This window comes from Myodes glareolus, chromosome 9 (assembly GCF_982192425.1).
Source record: "Myodes glareolus chromosome 9, mMyoGla1.1, whole genome shotgun sequence".
In the NCBI taxonomy this organism is placed as follows: Eukaryota; Metazoa; Chordata; class Mammalia; order Rodentia; family Cricetidae; genus Myodes; species Myodes glareolus.
In genome coordinates this window covers 62,063,314-62,085,682 of record NC_142034.1, presented here as the reverse complement: position 1 = coordinate 62,085,682, position 22,369 = coordinate 62,063,314, and the positions used below count along the sequence as shown (strand labels likewise).

Here is a 22,369-nt window from a genome sequence, read left to right as displayed (position 1 = left end):
GAAATGAGATTCCTGTCAGTAGCTGTAAAGGAGCCAGGGTGAGTGGATGATGGAACTCAACCTAGGACCTCAAGAAGGCCCTGCCAAATATACAGCAGGCTCCTAGCCAACACAGGTAGACAGCTGGGGAGCTACAGCCGTCAAGGTAGGTTGGAGCCCTATTGCAAACAGTCTGCATTGCCAAAAGGAGCTTCATACTTATTTTGGTAAAGCAGTGGGGAACCACTAAGTCTGTGGGATTGTGTTTTTGTTTTTGAGTAGTGATTAAGAGCAGACCTGCTATTTAAGGAAGATTGTTGAGAGCACAGTGGCACAGAAAGAAGATTAGAGAGACATTTCTGAGATCAGTGTTTAAAGGGGCGTTAGCAGAGATGTATAGTGTGCAGCGGAGGAAGAGAGAACAGTGAGCCTAGCTGGTCATCAAAAGCCTGTGTTTGAACCCGTGCTTCTGATGCCTCCTCCCTGCCAGTGCCCCTGGCCACCAAGGTCCCCCCTGTCTTCCTGCTTTTCCCTGGCAGTGTTCTGACTGAGGCACCTGTGCCCCACTGGGGACCTCTCAGAAACCCTCGTAGCAGTCATCACTCTGCATCCTGCCCTTCTGATCTGCAGTTTAGCCCCATCCCACTCACCTGTGATGCTGGCTTCACCCTTCCCTCCTGGATAAACGAAAGACCAAAGAGTTCACCAGTAAGAATAGTAAATAGGAGATGGCTCGGTAGGTGAGGGCATCTCCTGTGAAAGCAGAGGACCTAAGCTCAGCTCCTGCTTGGGTGTCTTCCACCCATTTGACTGTGTAACTCCGGTACTTCTCTTATAGTATGAATAACTTGCTGTCGTCTCATGGATGATAAATATGTCATCCTACATTTGGGTACCTTTTCCAGTGCTTTGCCTTGTGTTCCATCTAATGATTCACCCACAGATGAGTCTAAAACACTATCTACTTCAGGGATAAGAACTTTATAGTACGTAGTAGAATCATCTGTTTGTGTCTTATGGGAAGTTTTGTGAGTTTGAATACATTCAGGTCAATGCATCTTTGGATGAAACCAATCTTTGATCCCAAATAGGTAAAGTCAGACATTTCAAGAGCTTTATGAAGGTCCCAGATATAGATCACCTGCTTCTCTGTATATGAAATAATAGAAACAGGTTTGAAGGACCAGAATTAGTGCTACTCTCAAATCAATGGTGTAAACACACAGGAAATTTGCATATATTAATATGCTATTTATAGTATACCTTTCTTCATAAGAGGTCAGATTAGTGACCTTTATTTCTTATTTCTTTTACATTCACGTTATTAAGATTAACCTATGACAGAATAGAATTTTTTAGATTTTTAAAATTGCATTTATTTTTATCTGTGACATTTTCACTCTCTCTCTCTGCACACATACAAAATTTTTCTTATTATGTTTTCCTCTAAAGGCTTGATGATTTTAACTTATGAAGTAAACTGGCAGTCGATCAACCAGAAACACTTACAAAATTTTGTTAATGTGCAGAAACATGGGAACCATAAAGAAAGCATGAGACTGAAGGTAGAGGCTAAGTGGTTAAAACCTAAATAGCCTCGCCTAGGGGAGAAGGGAAGGGGACTAGGTGAGTTTTAGGCGGGTGGAGGGTTGTGCTTTGAGCACTCCTCTGAGCTCTAGTTGTAGTGTTTGACACAGATTTTCTTCCTCTGTTGGTCTGGCAAATGAAGATTAAAGGCAACTGTGTTCATCTTTTCTTGGATCTGGTGAGATCCAGGGGAGAGCTTTGCAGGAAGTCCGTGTCCATGCTGAGAAGGGAAATAACCAAGGACTGGCACGGGGGGCTTTTCATTAGTTAGCTTTCCATCCTATAACCTGAGATGACTAACCTATCCAAAGGAAAGGTTTGTTTTGGCTCATGATTTGAAGATTGCAGCCCATGAGCTCTTGGTCCTGTTGCGTTGGACTGAGGTCAGGTGGTAACATGTAACGTCACATACCTGCAGCAATTTTTCTTACCACGGTATATTCCACGAATGTGATTAGACCTCAGCTTATTTATCTGTTTGCTTGTTAGCATGAGTTGGTTATCTTTTTAGCATTGTAAGAGTACTACCTTGAGCATTTTTGGGTCTGTGTTTCAATTATATCTATCTACCTTAGCAGTAGGTTGATAACTCCTATTGCACTGTAGGTTTTGCCTTTTGGTGAGTCTTTCTTTCCCTGCCCTGCTGTGGATGGTGTTGGGCAATAGAGTACTATACAAAACTCCTATAGCAGTATACTTCTGACTCCATGACCCCCATGCTAGAAGGAAAAGAACTGTATGATCTTAAATCTCTTAGTAATATTTGAGTAATTTTGGTTAGCATAAAAATTAATGTCATTGTTGAGAGAGGTCAAGGATGGGTTCCTAAAACATGCTGTTAGGATGCTAAGATATTATAGTAGTGATGTCATCTCAACTTTGGCTCATCTTGTGCTCAGATTCCATGATCCATAAACTGGGCAAAGACTCTTGAGTCAATTAATTTAATTTTATGAATTTCTCTTCCTCTCTACTCTTAGAACCTCCTGTAACAGCTAGTTTACAGTTTCACTATGCCTTTTCATTTATCTTTTATATGTTAAAGTATTTTCATGTGATGTGGGTTTTTTTGTTGTTGTTGTTTTGTTTTGGTTTGGTTTTTTTTTTTTTTTGGTTTGGTTTGGTTTGGTTTGGTTTGGTTTGGTTTTTCGAGATAGGGTTTCTCTGGGTAGCCCTGACTGTCCTGGAACTCACTCTGTAGACCAGGCTGGCCTTGAACTCACAGAGATCAGCCTGCCTTGACCTCCCAAGTGCTGGGACTAAAGATATGTGCCATCACAGCCTGGCTTACACAATGTATTTTTAACATGACTAATTTGGTGTTTCTTTAGAGTACTGTTTGAATAAACTACACTTTGGCTTTTTAAAATCTTGTTATTTTTTATAAAAGTCAGCATCTTAACCAGGTGGTGGTGGTGCATGCTTTTAGTCCCAGCCACTCAGGAGAGGAAAGCAGGCAGATCTTTCCAGCCTGATCTGCAGAGTATGTTCTAGATAGCCAAGGCTATACAGAGAGACCATGCCTTGAAAGACAAAACAAAACAAACAAACAAACAAACAAAAAAGCCAACATCTTGAGTGAGATAATACACACCTGTAATCCCAGCTCTTAGGATGTGGAGGTAGGAAGATTAGGAGTTCAGAGTCATCCTTGCCTATAGAGAGTTCAAAGTCACCCTGGGCCGTATGAGACCTTGTCTCAAAAGAAAAAACAAAAAAGAGCCATTCCACCAACATCGTCCTTAACTGCGTGTTCTTCTTCTTTGTAATCAGTGTTGAAAGAAGAGACCCCCTGGCAGCCTTGGCCCGGGAGTATGGTGGCTCTAAGCGCAATGCACTCCTGAAATGGTGTCAGAAGAAGACAGAAGGTTATGCGGTAAGGAGCGGTGCTGCCAATTGGATGTTCATGGGCCTATGCCAGGCCATAGTCCGTGTGTGCCTGTGCTTGGTAGCCCAGTTTGCATACACTGCCATCTCTGTTCTCTCAGTCGCGACTTCCAGGGAGGGAATGGTATTTGTGTACAGTGCTATGCCAAGGCCTCCCTGTGAGGAGAAGGGGTGGGGGACAGAAGGCCAGAGCTGTTGATAAAGCATCTTCCCAAAGAGGCAGCTCTTTCTCCTATGCATAAAGGCTTCCCAAGTTTTTTCATCTTTTTTTTTTTGTAGCTTTATGAGTTTTCATTTAGTTTAGTTTTGTTTGTCTAGGGTGGTGTTTACTTTCTGAGAAGAGCAGACAAGGAAGTGACACCTGATATAGGTTTAAACTTTTTATTTTGAAATAATATACACAAAGGTAAAAGTGCATGAATTAGAGTCTCCTTAATCATTATGAAATGGGAACCCAGTCAGAAACCCCATCCTGAAGTAGCATCTCCCGTTCCCACAGACCTGTCAGGACTTTCCAGCCATAGCCCCTTGCTGCTCCCCGAAGTTCCTGTCTGCCTCATTTCTCTCCTTGTGGTTTCTGTAACAGTGTGAGTGCTTGAGTAGTGATACCTTTCTCAGCTCTTAGATAAAAGGAACAGAAAGCTGTATAATATTTGCATCTTTTCACACAGTATGAAGTTAATAAGATTTGGCCAGGCAGTGGTGGCACATGCCTTTAATCCCAGCACTTGGGAGGCAGAGGCAGGCAAATCTCTGTGAGCTCGAGGCCAACCTGGTCTTAGAAGAGCTAGTTCCAGGACAGGCTCCAAAGCTACAGAGAAATCCTGTCTCGAAACCACACCCTCCAAAAAAGTTAGTAAGATTTGCCCTTTATTGCTATATTTTATTTTCCTCACTATTTAGTATTGCATTATGTGATTTTTTTTTTGGTCTTTACTTGTCTACTCTATTGATATTCTTATCTCCGCTGCATGTGCTCTTAGGAATGGCGTGTCTGAGCCTTAAAGCTGCGTGCACATACTCAGATGTCATAGATGATGCTAGACAGATTTCTAGGTAACTGTGCATTGTCCACCCTACCAACAGTTTATGGGAGATGTGTTTCTGTGTGTTCTCATCAGCGTGCTGTGTCTTCACTCATGGTGTTTGGGTAGAGGTCTAGTGGTATCTCATTATGGTTTTGGTATTTGTTAGCCTGTTGGCTAATGAGATTGTGCATGTATGAACTGGTCATTTGGACAGCCTCTCTGTAGAGATGTACCTAGTTAGGCCTTTCATCCTTATGTATTTACTTCACATTTATTTTTGATCGTCAGGAGCTTCCTACAAAGCACACACTCTGCCCCTGAGCTGCTTTCCAAGCTCCTGCCCATCCCTAAAATAATTTTCTCTGTTTTTCCTTTATTGCTTTTAAAACTTCTTTATATGAACTGGAGAGATGGCTCTATAGTTAAGAGTACTCGTTGCTCTTCTAGAGCACCTGAGTTCAGTTCCTGGCACCCACATGGTGGCTCACAGTCACCTTTTCCAGGGCTCTGGCACCTGCTGATGCACATACAAACATGCAGGCAAAGCAGTCATATATAGATAAAATAAAACATAAATTCTAATTTTTAAAAGTCTTTTTCAAAAGTTCTTTGTTAAATAGATATATCACAGATTCTTTTTTTCTCTCCCCCATCCCTTTTTTGTTTTTTTTGAGTCAGGGTTTCTCTGTATATCCCAGGCTGTCCTGGAACTCACAGAGATCCGCCTGCCTCTGCCTCCCAAGTGCTGGGATTAAAGGTGTCACCACCCCTGCCCCGCGTATCACAGATCCTTTAATGGGACTTGAAATTCCACTCTTGGGAAGCAAAAGTCCTAATAAAATATTTTGTATTTATTTTTTCAATTTGTACATGTTTGTGTGCATGTGTGCGGACGCATGCCTGCCACCACAGTGCACCTTGAAGATCAGAGGACAACTTTGTAGAGCCGGGTCTCTCCACTTTTATGTGAGCTTTAGGAACCCAAGCGAGTGCTTTTACTTGCCACGCTATCTCTCGCCAGCTCAGAGCTCTTAATTTCTACTAAACCTGATTAGGGCCATCTTTTTCCTCTATTGTATTCTGCCTAGGAATCATTTTTCTGCGAGCCAGGTGTGATAGCACACGCAATTAATCTCAGCACTCTGGAGATAGAGGTATGCTGATCTCTGATTTTTAGATAAGCCAGGAATTCACAGTGAAGCTTTATTTTTCTAGAGTTGAACTCTAAGTGGACACTCCTTTTTAATTTCTTTTCTTGGCTTTGTTCCTCCTTTTTGCTAAAACTTTGAAAGATTCTGACATTGTAGCTCACCTTCCTAAGATCAAGCTTTTAAAAGTAGCTAGAACTGAGAAAGAAGCTAGAAGAAACCCTGCTCGACTGAGACTCAGCTCAGTTAGCTGAGAAGCAGGACTGAGATTCTCTCTGTTCTATTAACCATACACTACTTTAAAATCAGAGTCTATCCAAAAATAGTATTATCTTTATCTTTGCATTTTTTTAAGTTCTCCTTTTATTTCACAAAACTCAAGATATGGTCATAAAGGCTCCCAGGACATACTTACTTCTAGTTCATTTTTCTTACTTAAGCATTTCTGTTTACCCCATGTAAACCCCATTCTGAGGGATGAACTGTCCCACAAATGGAAACCACTTCAATAACAGCAGTCTCTGCATTTGTCAGCCATGCTGCTGAGGAAATGGAAAAGCAAAAGGAGGAAGAGATTGCCGATATTTGTTTGTGTGTGGCCCCGGGAGGGGGAGGTGTGTGCTAACGTCAAGACAATATGGTAATGGAAAATGGAAGAAAACAATCAAAAGGGGTGATCAGCCTCAGCTGTGGCTGAGCCCAGTGTGGTCATCTCTGGCTGGGTGCTGTCATTTCTCTACTACAGAAGTGGGTCCAGGATAGAGCCAAGAGGAGGTAAAAGGCAATTACAATTTTCAGAATAAATTGGCATGATTTTTGTGGCATGATGTTATAATTAGACGGAGGGAAGGAGATTGACAATGTATTTCCAGCCAGTTGAGAGAAAAATATTCCAGCTATACTAAACTTTTTATTGTTTTGTGAATATCTTGTATTAAGTTTTCAAAAATATTTTTATATTTTGTGAAACCCACAATGCATTGTGTGTGAAGAATATTTTTCACTCATAGTTAAATGTCTATAAGTTTAGAAAGAAGTATAAATCACACATGTCTCTCGCTTACACCTTTGACAAACTATTCTCCAGCTAGACCAGTTTGTACACATTGTTCCCTAAACTGTTCTGTACTTACTCTGAGAATTAAGAGGCCAGGACCAATTGTTGAAAGTTCAAATGGTTCATAATCCTTTTGAAGACCAGTAGCCATATGGGTTTTTACTTCAAATAACTTTCTACCTGTCTTTCTACCTAGCCAGAGGTTGCTTTGAAATGGACAGTGTGGAAGGGAGGCCTTGAAACACCAGTTCTCTGGCTCAGGGTCCCTACCTGACAGCCAATAAGTAGCATTGAGCATTAGAATACTGAGGTCCTGTTGGTACCCATAAGATGCCTCGTGGGGGTCTTTATACCTGTGGGGTTGATGGTTACAGGTACTGCAGCAAACTGGGCTGAGGAGTTAGTTTGCTTTTCTTCTGCCTTCCTTCCCTAAGGGACCTTGACCTGGATTGCATAGAATTTACCTCAAATCTCTGTAAAGTCCTCTATTACCTCCTAAGCAGCACAAGGCATAGTTGTCTCACTGGGCACCTTGGCTATGTTCCTGGGGCCCTGCCATGTCCTGGACTCTGGTAGACACTGGTGATTCAGTCTAGGTCAGAGCAAAGTTACCAAGTGTGAAGTCTGTTCAGGCTAGTTGAATTTGGAAGCGGATTCTTTCCTGAGCCTCTAGGTCAGAGCCCCACCATGCGGAAACAGAAACAGATACCTAATAAGCAAGTGCTGTTTAAGCCGCTGCATCTGTAGTTAGGCCACACAAAAAAGCCCACAGACCCTTCTGTAGATTCAGATGTTTGCTTCTGCTAAATGATGGGCAGGGGACAGCCTTTTCATCTAGCCATTCGTCGGTCATTCTTGTATAGCCTACTTTTTCAGCTTGCAGGCTCTTGGAATCTTGAGGTACATAGTTGTCAAGAGCACCCTTTAGACTGGGGTTCTCCATGCTGCCCATATATCAGAATTGCCTGAATACCAGTCTTAGCTCTTTCAGGTTGTTGCAACAAAATACCACAGATAAGATAGTTTACAGACAATAGGAAGTTAAGGGTTAGGAAATCAAAGATCAAGGCAGATCTATGGTGAAGAAAGCCTGTTCCTGTTTTCATGTCTTTAGTGGAATAATTTAAGATGCCTTAGGCAAGGTGGGAAAACTCCATCACCAAGATTGTCTCCCCTCAGAGCCTTCCACCACAGTCAGTGTGATTCACATTTTAGCTTCCTATTTTGCCAAGGCCCAATCCAAGTCTCCAACTTGTTTCTTAGGTACTGGGATCAGAGAGGAGTGAGACCGAAAGGTCATGAGAGGAGCAGTAGTTAAGAACTGTATGCTGTGTGTTATGTCTGTCGTGTGTTCACTGTGCAGTCAGTTCCTAGTGCACACCTGTAGGAGTTAAGAACTGGAATCTGTGCCTTAGATGTTATATCTGCTGTGTGTTCACTGTGCATTCAGTTCCTAGTGCACATCTGTAGGAATTAAGAACTGGAATCTGTGCCCTAGATGTTATATCTGCTGTGTGTTTACTGTGCATTCAGTTCCTAGTGCACACCTATAGGAGTTAAGAACTGGATTCTGTGTCCTAGATGTTATATCTGCTGTGTGTTCACTGTGCATTCAGTTCCTAGTGCACACCTGTAGGAGTTAAGAACTGGATTCTGTGTCCTAGATGTTATATCTGCTGTGTGTTCACTGTGCAGTCAGTCCCTAGTGCACGTCTGTAGGAGGGGATCTGAGTGCTGCTGTCAGCATAGATGAGTGTTGCATCAGCCCAAGGCCAGCAGCATCAGTAGCGTTTCTGATAGCTTTGATTCATGGCAATTCTGGAGGAGGCTGAGTATCACAGGGATACTTCCACACCTGGGAGATAGTTAAGTGAGTATTGAACATGAAGTAAAGAAACTAGTTTTAGACTACGTTTAGAAGGTCACCAAAATAATTAGCCGTACTATTGATGGAAAAACAAACAAAAATCCCACAAAAACACCGTAGCCAAATTTGAGTGAGCATGTCCCAGGAAACACAGAGCTAGGTTACCCCAGGGTTCATGTTCCAGGGTGGAAGAGTTTTATATTCAGACTTTCTTTGGACTGTTGACGCTCTCAGATAATGACACAGAGACTTCTTATTAGTTATAAAAGCTTGACCTAACTAGCTCTTATAACTTAAATTAGCCCATTTATATTAATCTGCATTCTCATGCCGCATGGCTCATTACCTCTCTTCCACACAGTCCGTCCAAATTCCTCCAAGTCTCACTGGCAAACCTCTGCCTCTCTGATTCTTCCACTGAGCTCCTCCCTCTCCCTGGAAGTCCCACCTATCTTCTGCATAGCTGTTGGCTGTTCAGTTCTTCAGAAGGTGCTTTGGCAGAGACACATCTTCACAGTGTACAGAAAGATTACCCCACAACAGAGTTTTATAGTAACAAAACATAGAGAGTTATAAATCAAGGTATTTTGAGAATACATCGGTGGAAACATCAGAGAGGTGGTTAGAATGGGGGAAGCTCTCCTACCGGCCTCCATTCTTAGCTATGGGGTTGGTGGACGTCAGTAATTTCCAAAAGATTTTTGTCTGTTAATCAGAGGATGTTATGACAAAGAGATGGGCAAGGAATGGCTATTTAGAGGGCTAAAGCTAGCCCAAGAGGAAGTAAAACTTAGGCTCTGGACCTGCAACCTTCAAACCATCCCATATCACTGCAATTCTGATCAGTCAGTCAGTCTGTGCAGACAGGTGTGGGAAGGGTCCCGAGCAGAGGGACAGTTAGTGCAAAGGGCTCAGGCAGGACAGAGCAGAGGATGATGTTTGGGGTGATAATGGGCAGACAGGAAAGGGCAGTCAAGGTGCTATTGAGAGACTGTTTCTGCTAGACGTGCTGGTAGGGCATCTGAGTAGACAGTCCCACCCGGGAGAGATGGTACTTGGCCTCCGCTGTGTCCCAACTGGAAAGTGGTGACTAAAGGTGTGCACACAGTTGTGTGTACAGTGAAGATGTGCACAGCATAGTGTGTGTACAGTGAAGGTGTGCACAGCATAGTGTGTGTACAGTGAAGATGTGCACAACATAGTTGTGTGGACAATGAAGATATGCACAGCATAGTGTGTGTACAGTGAAGATGTGCATAGCATAGTTTGCCTTCTTCTGCATCCCTCACTTGTCTCCAAGGAAAGGGAAGTGTGATTTCTGCCTCCTCGGAGGTTTTGGTGTCTGTTCTGTAGCACAAGCCCTGATGATTACCCGTGCCTCCAGATCCCTGAGAACAGTAGAGTGAGCTGCATGGAAATGGATTCTTTTAAATCTCTAGCAGTCTGGGTGTACTGGTGCACCACTTTAATTCCAGCACCAGGGAGGCAGGGTCAGTGGGTCTCTGTGAGTTTGGGGCCAGCCTGGTCTATGTAGAGAATTCTAAAATAGCCAGAGCTATGCAGAGAGATCCATCTCAAACAAACAATCTAGCAGGAGATGGAGGTTAGCTCAGTTGGAAAGTTTTTTACGTTAATTTGTGAGGGTCTAACCTCCACACTCAAACAAGCTAATAAAATAAGTCACAGACATTTAATCCTAGCACTTGGGAGGCAGAGGCAGGTGGATCTCTGTGAGTTCAAGACCAGCCTGGTCTTCAGGACAGCCAAAGAAACCCTGACTTGAAAAATATAAAGTAGTTACAAGTACTCAAAAATACTAACATTGTGTTGTTTACCGCTCTAGTTGGCAGCGTAAACCTGGGAGAGCCAGCCTAAAAATGAGGCAGACTAAAGCCTCATGCAATAGTCAACTTTATTCAGAGCATCAGACAGTTTATACTCTGAGTATTAAGAAGAGTCACCTGAATAAAGTGTACAGTCACAAGGACAATCCCCATGTGGCAAAAACATGTTTTTCCAATAAAGGTATATAAACAAATAACAATATCCAGTTGTAATGAATGAGCTAAAGTGAACTCCTGTCTATTACACTTGGGAGGGGCAGGAAAGCACATTCCAAGAACAATTCTGTGTATCAGCTTTGGGAAAGGAAGCCTAGAAATATGTCCAGGTATTGTAAACATGATTGTGCCCTTTAATTCATTCCTAGGTTTTTATGTCAAAAATAGTCATTGATGCCTATAAAGATGTAATTGCAGACTTATTTATAATTATTTTAAAAATTGGAAAAGATAAAAATTGCTTATATTGGAGAATCAGATAAATGATGGTATATGAATGTGGTAGAATATTTCAAAACCCTTAAACATCATGCTTTGAAGAAAGGGCTAGGGTGAAGCTCAGTGGTAGAACATTTACGCTGTATGTGCAAGGCTGGGGGTTCATCCCTAGCACTGCAAAAGCAAATGAGAAAAAGAAGATTCAATATAGTTTAATTCTTTTCCCCTCTCCTTCTTTTTCTTGTCCATATAATTCTTAATTGTTTATTTATTGAGAGAAACTACTCCTTAGGAACACAGATTAGTGATGAACTTCTATGGAGCTCAATTCAAAGAATTCTCTGCATTCTCAAATCGCTTTGTACTCTGAAAGATACCAACCTTCCTTGTATCTTCAAATCTTTCATGGACTCATTTTCTGAAGAAATATGCATATGCCTTCTTTCTTGGTTCAGCCACACCAAACTTACAGGATGCCACAACTCCCAGGACCGCAATGAATACACCAACAGTAGGAACCCACAGACGCTTGGCCAGAAGATCGCGCACCTGAAGTTTCCACAGCACTCTGGAAGTCATGGCAGTAAATGTCCTCCACACCAACGTCCTCCCAGTTCTGGGAGATATGGATGGGGTTCCCCCAGCATGCAGGTGCACAAGGGCGTGGAAGACCCAGAGGCAGCAGCCAAAGGAAATTACTTCTTTTTAAAATAAAATTTTATGGCACAGCCTAGGTTGGCCTCAAATTGTGATCCTCTTGACTCAGCCTCCCAAATGCTAGATTACAGGTGTGTACAGCCACACCCAACCTAAGACAAGCTCTTAGTACTTCAATTTATAAAAGAAATATATGTAAATAATTAGGGTTATCTCTGGGCATTTGAGGTTCATTCATGCTTTAAAAAGTTTTCTAAATGGACACAGAACATTTTTACTAGAAAACAATTATTTTAAATGGCATCCTTGTGGGGTTTTTTTGTATTGTGGTGAGGATTAAATGAAGGTCTCACTCAAACTAGGCATGAGCCATACCACTGAGGACTGAACTCAGGACTTTCTCTCTAAGCTAAACCCTACCCCTAAAATGTCTTTTTTGAATAAGAAAGTTCGACACAAATGACACATATTATGTGACTCCATTTATATTGAATTTCTGGATCAGAAAAATCGATAGGAATGGAAGGTAAGTTAGTGCTTTCCCAGGGAAGAGGGAGGGGGCCAGTCGATGACTGCTAAGGGGGCTAGGTGGCTTTGGATATGAAGTCAAGTTCGGGAAGTAGTGGGGCTGATGCCTACCCTTGTGAATGTACTAAAAAGTACTGAATAGTGATGCTTACAGTAAACTTCATGGTATGTGGTCTATCTCAATACACTGTGTGTCTTAGGAACAAATGCAGTTAGAAGAGCTCAGAACAGGGACTGGGAGATGGTGGGTGAGAGAAGGTAAGAAAAGATAGGGACTGTATTAAGCTATATTTAAAAACTACAGCTATCAGAGATGCCTATGAACCTCGAGAGTGATGGCACACGCCTTTAGTCCCCAGCACTCAGAAGGCAGAAGCAGGGGGATCTCTGTGAGTTTGAAGCCTGCCTGGTCTACAGAGCAAGTTCCAGGACAGCCAGGGCTACACAGAGAAACCCTGTCTCAAAAAAAAAAACAAAAACAAAAAGAAAGAAAGAAAGAAAGAGAAAAGAAAAGAAAGAAAGGAAAAGAAAAGAAAGAAAAGAAACAAGTAGAAATACAGGTTTATGACTCTTTTTGTCTTTAGAGTTGTTTCTCTTTTTTGTTTATTTTTGAGACTGTAATTTAATTGCATATACATATATATTCCTAAATATAACCTTTTGAGTCCATATAATTACTTGCATGTGTGTTTCCAGGGCTGACCATTTAGCACCAGACAACTAATTGGTGTGTTCTTCTGGGGAGAGCCACCTCTCCTGCTCCTAACTTTACTCAGTTGCCGTATAGTTCATTGTGTAGAGAGAGTTGAGGCCTTGTGGGCTTTCACTTTTACCGTATCCTTGTTCAACTCACATGTGGGCAGTCATGTTGGTGAGACTTTTTCTGATGTTACTGAGAGACACAATCTCACACAAAGTTCCTGATCCTCTGGCTCTTACATTCTTTCCACCCCTTTTTGTGTGTGTGTGTGTGGGGGGTGTTAGTGAGTTCTTTGTATATTCTGGATATTTAACCTCTGTCAGATGCACAGCTAGCAAGGGTTTTCTCCTATCCTGCGGGCTTCCTCTTCATCCTGTTATTTCTTTAGCTGTGCAAAAACTTTTTAGATTCTTTGAAATGAAGCAATAAAGTAAAGCAGGTCAGGGATTTGTAATCTAGATTTTCTTTAGCAGATGGGTTTCACAAATATTCATCTTATTATGATCCATAAGTGAATATATTCTTTGCGTTGAATGTTATATTATGGCATGTAATTTGGGGATGGGAAGTCTGAGGAAAAGACTGTAAAAATTCATTACAGTCAATAATTAAACCAGGTATTTTCTGGAAAGAAAAAAAACCCTAAAAGTGGAAAATAATTGGAAGTGAATTTTTCTGTAACTACAGCACTCAGAATTCACTTTAGAATTCTGTTGAGTGGGTCCCCTCATGCCTCTGCTCTCCTCCTTCAAAACTGTGAGGCAGTTAGCAAGCTAATAACTTCCTTTAAACTGTGTCTTTGTATAAACTGGGCATGGTATCCCACATCTTTAATCCCAGCACTTGGGAGGCAGAGGGTGAATTTGAGATCCGCTTGGTCCACATTGTGAGTTCCAAGCTAGCCAGAGCTGCATAGTGAAATCCTGTCTCAAATAAGATAAATAATATATAGACATGAAAGTATTGATAACGCATGTTTCATAAAAATACTTCAATGCTTTTCCTCTGATTTATACATACTGTGGGTAACTCAGTTTGCTCATGTTCTTATAGTCATTAATTTTAGAAAGACAGTGAATATGGACTTTTTATCCACAGTGTTTTTACCATCTTAAATCATAGTAACATCAGGCCGAAACTGCTGAATCTGAGAAATCTTGTCTCAGATGAACAGGCCGACTCTAGCCAATCGTGTGTTTTTGTAAGGGAAGTGCTCAGGTCCATCCTCTAAAGCACATGTTGGGGTCATTGTAGTACAACAGAGACCTTTCAGTCAACACCCTGCTCAACCAGAGTTGTTTCCAACCTGGGCCTCTCCAGAGGTGTGCTGACCCTTGGCTTAGATAAAACCATGAAAGATCTGTTATTCAAATCAGACAGCAAGGAACAAGGCTTTAAGTGTCTTGGATTTGCTTGAAATTTTATCTGAATCCATTCTGTTTCTCGTTTTGTATTGTTTGAAATTCAAGAAGCAGAAGACGCCTGCACAATCATTGGGAGAAAGACAGACAGGTTTGAGCTATGTTTGGACTTGTTAACTAAGACCTTCATTTTCTTTTTGGAGGGAAAAAAGTCAGTCTGGAGACATCTGGTTTTGAATCTGGACAGAACACCCACATTGCAGGCAACTTCTGTTATTCCGTGTCTTAGTTCCCACAGACAAGCAGGGCAACATGCTAATCCAATAGCAAACATTCTAGGAAGTATCAGGCCATTTTGAGCTCTGTGTATGTGTTCTTTTTTGAGACAGGTCTCTTGAGGGCTACAATTCAAAGAATGTAAAATGTTCTGATTTATTTATTGTCTTCTGAGAGACTCTTTTTCTTGACTTCATTATAAATATAGATTCCCATGGGGGCTGCAGAGACGGCTCATTGTGTAAGAACCCCTGCTGCTCTTCCAAAGGACCCAAATTTGGTTTCCAGCACCCGCTTCCAGCAGCTCACAACTCCCTATAATCTAGCTCTGAGTATCCAACACTCTCTTCTTGCCTCTTTGGACACCCCCAACACACACACACACACACACACATACCTCCTCTCACACATAAATATAAATAAAAATAAAACTTTTTTAAAAAAACAAAAAGAGAGAGAGATTCCCAATGAAAAATGACTATTATCAAGGTCTTTGCCAGAGAGCTGTATCCACAGTGGATTGTAAAGATGTGTAAAATGGTCTGGGCCTTAATCTTAAAAACTGAAACAGCAGTAGAATTTGTTGGAAAATAAAGGTAAAAAAAAAAATTTCCCCAGCTTGTGACACACACTCACTTTCACCCAGTGTCCATCCTTCCAGCTGGTTTGCCTTGGAGCCCCCTCTCACTTTCCCACTAGTGTGTGCCTGGCACAGAGGTGAGACTTCCAGCCATAAGAACTGCAATCAGAGCCTTACTGAAACAAAAGCTGTGTCCTGTAGCTTGCACATCAAGCCGGAAGGCCGTATCCTCTCATCTCAGTAGAAGATGCCAGAGAAGCAGCCGTGACATTCTTTGCCCATCAGTACCTTCCCTGGCAACGCGGGAGAAAATCTGGGGTCTGTTGGCAGCCATAGTTCTGCCACTGTAGAAATGAGTGGCCGTAGCAGACCCAGGACAGCTCTCCTTAGCAACTCCTTATAAGACTGGTCATGGACTGGCACTGATGGATAGGCATGGCTCACTGTGCCTGCAGTGTTCTTGCAAATATGGGCTCATGTTGAACACCTCCTTTCCTTCTGAGTACCTGCAACGCAGCCCGTGCTAGTCAAAGGGTCCTGTGAGACCAGGCCCTAGAAAAACCCTGGGCATGGCATCACTCCTGAGATTCCCTAGCTGGCAATATTCACAGCACACTGCTGTCCTCTGGGTGAAGCCTGCCTTCCTCTGTACTTTAGCCCATTGGCCATTTTCCCCCTCTGCTCATTCTGCTTTATGGTCTTTTATGCCATATAATCTGTGAGTAGGAGCCAGGTATAGAAGTGACACATGCCTGTGATCCCAGCCCTTGAGAGGCTAAGGAAGGAGGATTGAGAGTCCAGGCCAGCAGGGACTAGGCAGTAAGGCTCTTGTCTCAAAACATAAAAATTTAAAAAAAAAAAGCACTACCCTGTAACTAGAAGTAATTGTGAGTGAGTCCTCCTGGTGATCACCGTGTTTAGATATATTGAGGAGTGGAGCAGTGACACAGGCCACAACATGAATGTGCCTTGAAGACATTATGCCAGGAGAATTCAAGGCGAGTCAGAAAAACCACATGTTATATGATTGTATTTACATGAGAGGTCTAGAATAGGAAAATCACAGAATGGCTTTAGTGGTTACCAGGAGTTTGGGGGTGAGGGTGAGAAGGCAGGAAGGAATGTTTAAGAGGTACAGAGAATCCTATTGGGGAAAGAAAAAAAAACCTGTTCTGTAATTAGATAGTAGTGATAGACACTAAATTACCATGAAAATGACTTAGTGGTTGTTCTGTTTTTTTAGATTTATTTTTATTTTATGTGTATGATGTCTTACCTCCATGTATGTCTATTTAACCATGCATACCTGGTGCCCACTGAGGCCAGAAGAAGGCATTGGATCCCCTGGAACTGGAGTTACAGATGTTGGGCATTGAACCCAGGTCTTCTGGAAGAGCAGCAAGTGCCCTTGCCACTGAGCCACCTTTCCAGGCTATTTAGATGATATATTTGATATTATAAGAATTTTACCTCAGTTTTTAAAAAGCCAAGATAGCCAGGTGCATGCCTGTAATCATAGCACACAAGAGGCTGAGACAGGAGAATTGCTGATTTTGAGGTCAGCCAGGGCTACATGGTAAAAACTGGTCTAGAGAGAGAGAGACAGAGACAGAGACAGAGAGAGACAGAGAGAGAGAACCTTTTGTTACAGTATTATGATGGTGTTTATCATTTGTCAGCCACTGTTATGGTTGTGCTAAGTCTGAAATAATCCTAAGTTTTAGTTAAAGTGAGTTCCGGGTAAGTTTGCTTTCTGCAGAGTGTGCTGTCCTTTCTGTTTTGATACATGTTTTCATGTTGCCATCCTGCAGAGCCATTCCTGTCACACTTCTGTCTGCATCTTCGAGACCGTATTCCAGCATATCTGGAGGGACTCACTTGATCTGTACACCAAGAAAGTGACATTGCTTTTAGTTTTTTCTTTGCTAGGAGAAATGGGCATCTTTCCTGGGTTTGTGGTCCTTATATATCACTTCGCTGAGATACTGGTATAATTGCATAGCAGGTTAGAAAAAAATTCATCTGGTCATCTCTTTTTCTTCAGAATTTGTAAGAGATCTTTGTGGTTGACCATCTATTTTTATGTCTTCCAACATTACACACTCCTGTAGTGAGGTCTGAAGAAGCCTATGGGAGCAAGCATCCGGACTACCCTCAGAGCTGCTTGCTGCACTGTTGTGCCCACCCACTGACTCTGTGGCGTTCACCTTTACCTTGCTACATAGCATGCTCAGAGCTGGGTTTTATCTGAGATTCTGAGTAAGGTGTCATAAAATCTCTTACTCTGAGTGTGAATTTTAAAAAAAATATTTAATTAATTTTATTTTATTTTAGTTGTGTCTTGATCTCTTCCTAGGAGAGATGAGACCTGATCTCTCTTGGACCACCTCTCTACCATCTCGTCTCCTCACAGTGGGATAGAGGTCACGTTGAGATGATAGAAATGAATGGGGTCTGGTAGCTCAGCCCTGGAGTGTGAGTGTCAGATCAAGACCAACCTCAGCTTCAGTTAGTTCAAGACCTGCAGGGACTACCCCAGACCTTATGTCAACATAACAAAACAAGATGATAGGAATTTAATTTGTGGGCTGTTGGGTACAGCTCATGGGTCGAAGGCTTGCCTAGTGTGCACGAAGTCCTGGCTTTTATCTCCAGCACTGCATAAACCGGGCATGATGGCACAGCCTGTAATGTTAGCACTCAGGAAACAGAAGCAGGAGAATCAGGCAAGTCAAGGTCATCCCCAGCTACCTAAGCCCGGAGTATGTGAGACCTTGTGTCAGAGAATAAAGAGGGGATTTGCAGATAAGCTACACACTGCAATTCGGTGCGCCGTTCCTACCTGCACAGCCTGCCACTCGTGTTCGTGATTGTGTACCCCGGGCCAGCTGGCTCACACGCTTTCAGGGAGCCCCTGTTTGCTCCTCCCGTTTCACCGTGGGAGGACTAGGATTGCGGTGGCACGCTGCAGTGCATGGCATTATACAGGTTCTGGAAGTTCAAACTCGGGTCTTCACATTGGTGTGACAGTGTCCGCTGAGCCGTCTCCAGCCTGAAAACCTCTCTGGTATTTTATCTTGTTTTGTTTTTCTCTTTTCTGGTAGCAACTGGGAAATTTTCTCTGAAGGTTCAGACAGTTTTGGTGTTTTCTGAAACTGAAGACTTTGTGCTAAATATCCTTTTCTTCTAGAGCTATCACAGATCCAGATCCTGGGAGTACCCCACCTGTCCCCATCTGTGTCAGGGCGCCTGCCCCCTTTTCCTACTCTCCCACAGTCCCTGAGCATCTCTGAGGTTCTGAGTAAGGTGTCGTAAAGTCTCTTACTCTGAGTGTGAATTTTTTAAAAAAATATTCAATTTCTAGAGTTTTTGCTGTAGATACTTTCAACTACATTTAAAGATCCTAGTATCTTTCTTGGGAGTTTGTCTTTTATTTCAATTAATGCTTCTGACATAGATGTTTCCAGCGCCAAGTGGATATTCCCGTTTGTTTTCTTTGTACCGTGTCTTGTGCTCATTCTCACCCTGTCCTGATCGTTTGTTTTTCCCGTAGTTATTTTAAGTTGACACTTAACCTGAAAATCCCTGAAATAGGGAAGCTTGGCGCACTCATGTTTTTGTGGCTATTAATATAGCTTCTATAATTCTTGCTATCTTAATTCTGTTTTTAGTATTCTTACTGGTTTCCTATTTCCCGATTTCCGGTCATCCAATAGCTATGTGGTAAGGTGTGTGAGCTGGGAGGGCAGAAATATCTAAGCAATCTTGCCTGAGAAGCTGAGGACCCGGGTGCGATATTTTGAGGTTCAAAGCTGATGTTCATTTTTTTTTTCTTTTGTCGAATTTGAGTGGAATCAACAACAGGTCAGTCGGTTGGTTTTCTTTTCTTTTTCTTTTTTTTCTTTTTTTTTAATTTTTGTGTGTAGATCTGTGGAGTCAGTTCATTAATGAGAAATGGTCTATTTCTCTCTCCTCATTTATTCATTTACTTACTTACATGTTTGTTTATTTATTTGTGTGGCTTTTTTTTTTTTAGTCTCTTTATTTCAGCTGGCTCTGTTGTAATCAGAAACCAGAATTGCAAAGCAAAGCCTAGGTTCAGCTGTTCTTGCCAAGAGTTCTTTCCAGGGAAGATGAATTAGAGGTCTGTACACTGGCCAGATCAGCAGGCATCTCCCCTTAGGTCCCTATCACTGTAATAAAATACCCAAGGCTAAAGCTTTTATAAAGAAAAGCAGGGTGGTAGGCATTGGCGGGGTATGGAGACAGAAGAGTCTCTGGAGTCCACCAGTCAGTTTTCCTACCTACCTAAATCAGTGAGCTCTCAGTGCAGTGAGAGACACTGTCTTAGAAATAAGGTGAGTGGGCAGGCAGGGGTTCAGTGGGTAGAGACAGCTGTGCACAGGCTTGGCAGCCTCAGGGTCCCTCAAGGTGGCAGAAAAAAACTGAGGCCCCAGAATTTTCTGCTGCTACCCCCCACCTCCATGTCATGGTACACACACAAATAAATAAATAAATAAATAATCTACTTTTTAAATTTTCTCCATGACTGAGGAAGATATCCAAGGTCAACCTTTGACTTCAATAGACACATGTATATACACACATGCACATGTACACTACACAGGGAAGCAGTTCAGTTGCTTCTGGAGGGACAGAGCGTAGCACCAGCACTAGCCCAGTCAGCCGAAAGCCTTGTGGGAGGCAGTATCACTATATGTTTCACGAAGAAGAAAGGATTTTTTATATGTTTACCTCACTAACAAGATAGCCATTTGAGAAGGTAGGTATGCTTTTCGTGATCTAAGCATACAGAATATATCAACACCTTATATATATATATATATCAACATCATATAAGTAAGTACAGGAATTAAAAATAAAGTTCAAATGCCGGGTGTGGTGGTGTTTAATTCCAGCACTTGGGAGGCAGAAGCAGGAAGATCTCTATCTGGTGAGTTCCAGAAGAGACAGATAGACAGACAGACAGACAGACAGATAATCGCCAATGTAGCTGAGCATGGAGGCTTATCTCTGTAATTCTACCACTTGGGAGCCAGAGGCAGATCAAGAGTTCAAGGTCATCCTCCCCTATATAGATAGTTCTAGGCTAGCCTGGGCTACATGAGAGCTTATCTCAAAAAAGAAAAACAAAAAACAGAAATTGAATTGCTGGTTAATTTTTCTTCATGTATAGAAAAGTTTGGACATGATGCCAGACTAAATAAACACTAAAAAAAAGAATTTTTAAAAAATGTTGGATAGAGAAATTGTTCAGAGGCACTTGCTATTCTTCCAGAAGTCCCAGGTTCAAGTTCCAGCACCTACATGAGAATTGACAGCCATCTGTAACTCTAGTCTTGGGATCTGACACCCTCTTCTGACTTCCATGAGCACTGACCACACATGGTACACAGACATACAGGCAAGCAAAACACCCCATACACACAAAATTTTTTGAAGTCAAAACGTCAAAAAAAAAAATCTCCTATTAGGAATTAAAGTTGATTTAAAGTGCCCTAACTTTCATTCTTCCTATGGGCCATCTGACCTGGGCTTAGTGCCACTGTAGACCAGGCTGGCCTTGAACTCAGAGATCCACCTACCTCTGCCTCCCAAGTGCTGGGATTAAAGGTACGCATACCCAGAAATATAGGAGAGCTGTGTATTAGTGTCATTTCTGCTGTGATAAAATACCTTGAAGAAAGCAGCTTAGGGGAGAAAGGGTTTGTTGTAGCCTCTAAGTTCAAGTTATAGGTCGTCTTTACAGGTGAAATTGAGGTGGCAGGAACTCGAAGCTACGCATATCATATCCACAGTCAAGAGTGGAGAGCAGGGAATAAGGACGTTGTGCTTGGCAGGCTCTCCTCGACGCCACTCAAGGCTCAGCCTGGGAAATGGTGCTACCCACATTCGGGTGGGTCTTCCTACTTTAACCCAATTAAGAAAGTCTCCCCCAGCCCTTCCTAAAGTTCCTCATGAACACTGTCTTCTTAGGTGATGCCATATTGTGTCAAGTTGATGGTTAAAACTGACCTTTACAAACCATTTGCTTTAAAAGATTGTTTTCTCTTACTAAAAATACTCCAGGGTCAGTGTGATGACTCGGCAGTAAAGGTTCTTGTGGCCAAGCTTGATGATCTGAGTTCAGGCCCTGGGGTCCACACAGTGTAAGGAGAGAACCAACTCCTGGAAGTTGTCTTCTGACCTCCACATCGTACACACACGTACACACACACACACACTGTAAATGGAAAAGAAAATTATCCAAGTTGAAGTGCTAGAGCATCATAATATGAACAAATTATGTTATTTTCTACAAAATTGTCTTTCCACACAAGCCAGCAGTGTGGGCCTAATTAATTTGGATCCAAGATCCTTACAGGTTTTTAAGACCATGGTAACAGGTCTTCACTCCACTGAAGTTTTAATTCTGAAAGGCTGTGGTATCACTGTGAACTCACCCTCAAGAAAGATGGTGTCTGAGCCATGGTAGGGTAGGGAGTGTGTGAGGAAGTCCACAGTTGACACATGAGTGCTGAACCTTAGGACATTATGCTAAGTGAAATCATTATACAGAAGGACACATACTGTATAGCAGAGAGAAATGGTCTCCATGATGTTGAAGGATGAGTATAAGGGGGAAGAACCTTTGAGGGCAATCTAGCAGAATCCATCAGAATGTATTCCATGTATATAGAGACAAGTGCATATCAGGATAGTATTACGCCGGTGCTTACAGCAAAGCCTGGCTGCACCAGAAGCAGCTCTGAGCAGTCTTGGTGGGCCTCCTTGTGTTCGCAGGGAACGGAATGCACACTGCTGATGGAAGAGAGGATAACAGCTGTTTGTCATGTGATAACTGTCGTTCTGAGTACCTGTTGTAGGTACACTTAATCTTGATTACAGCCCTCTGTGTTCCATATTGTGTTGCTTTTCTTGTTACCATGGTAGAATGCTTGATAAGAAGCCTCTTAAGGGAGAAAGAATTTATTGGGGCTCATATTTTGAGAGGATACAGTCCATTGTGATGTCCATGGCCACAGGCAGCCCATGGTGGTAGGAACATGCAGCTTAGGGCCCCTCATTATATCTCTCTGGAACAAAAAAGCAGAGGAAGGAGCACTTTAGTGCCCAACTGACTTTCCCTTTTGTCTGTTGGTTCAGTCCAGAACCCCAGTCCGTGACACAGTGCTACCCGTGTTCAGAGTAGGACTTCTTCCCACTGTAATATTTTATCTGTGTGTAGCGAAAGGACCTACCTCTAGATAAGCATGCAAACCATGCTGGTATTTGCACAAAAGCAAGGTGTGTGTGTGTGTGTGTGTGTGTGTGTGTGTGTGTGTGTAGCATACACACCAAGCAGTACTGTTCATGGAACATATGATGATGGCACTGATCTAGTAGCCATAGGCGAGGTAAGGCTGTTGAGCAC

The 22,369-nt window shown here is 42.3% G+C and overlaps 1 protein-coding gene across 6 annotated transcripts in view; it reads left to right on the top strand.

Annotated features, from left to right (window-relative positions):
* The window catches only part of Specc1 (sperm antigen with calponin homology and coiled-coil domains 1), a 261,433-nt gene that overhangs the window by 197,047 nt on the left and 42,017 nt on the right, over positions 1-22,369 (top strand). For 5 of the 6 annotated variants that reach the window (XM_048448188.3, XM_048448186.3, XM_048448189.3 and 2 more), the window contains one exon: positions 3,340-3,442. In XM_048448188.3, coding sequence (XP_048304145.3) covers positions 3,340-3,442 — 103 coding nt within the window. Of the gene's footprint in view, positions 1-3,339; positions 3,443-11,287; positions 11,502-22,369 lie in introns of those variants that run through there. The other variant, XM_048448187.3, reaches the window with a different exon arrangement.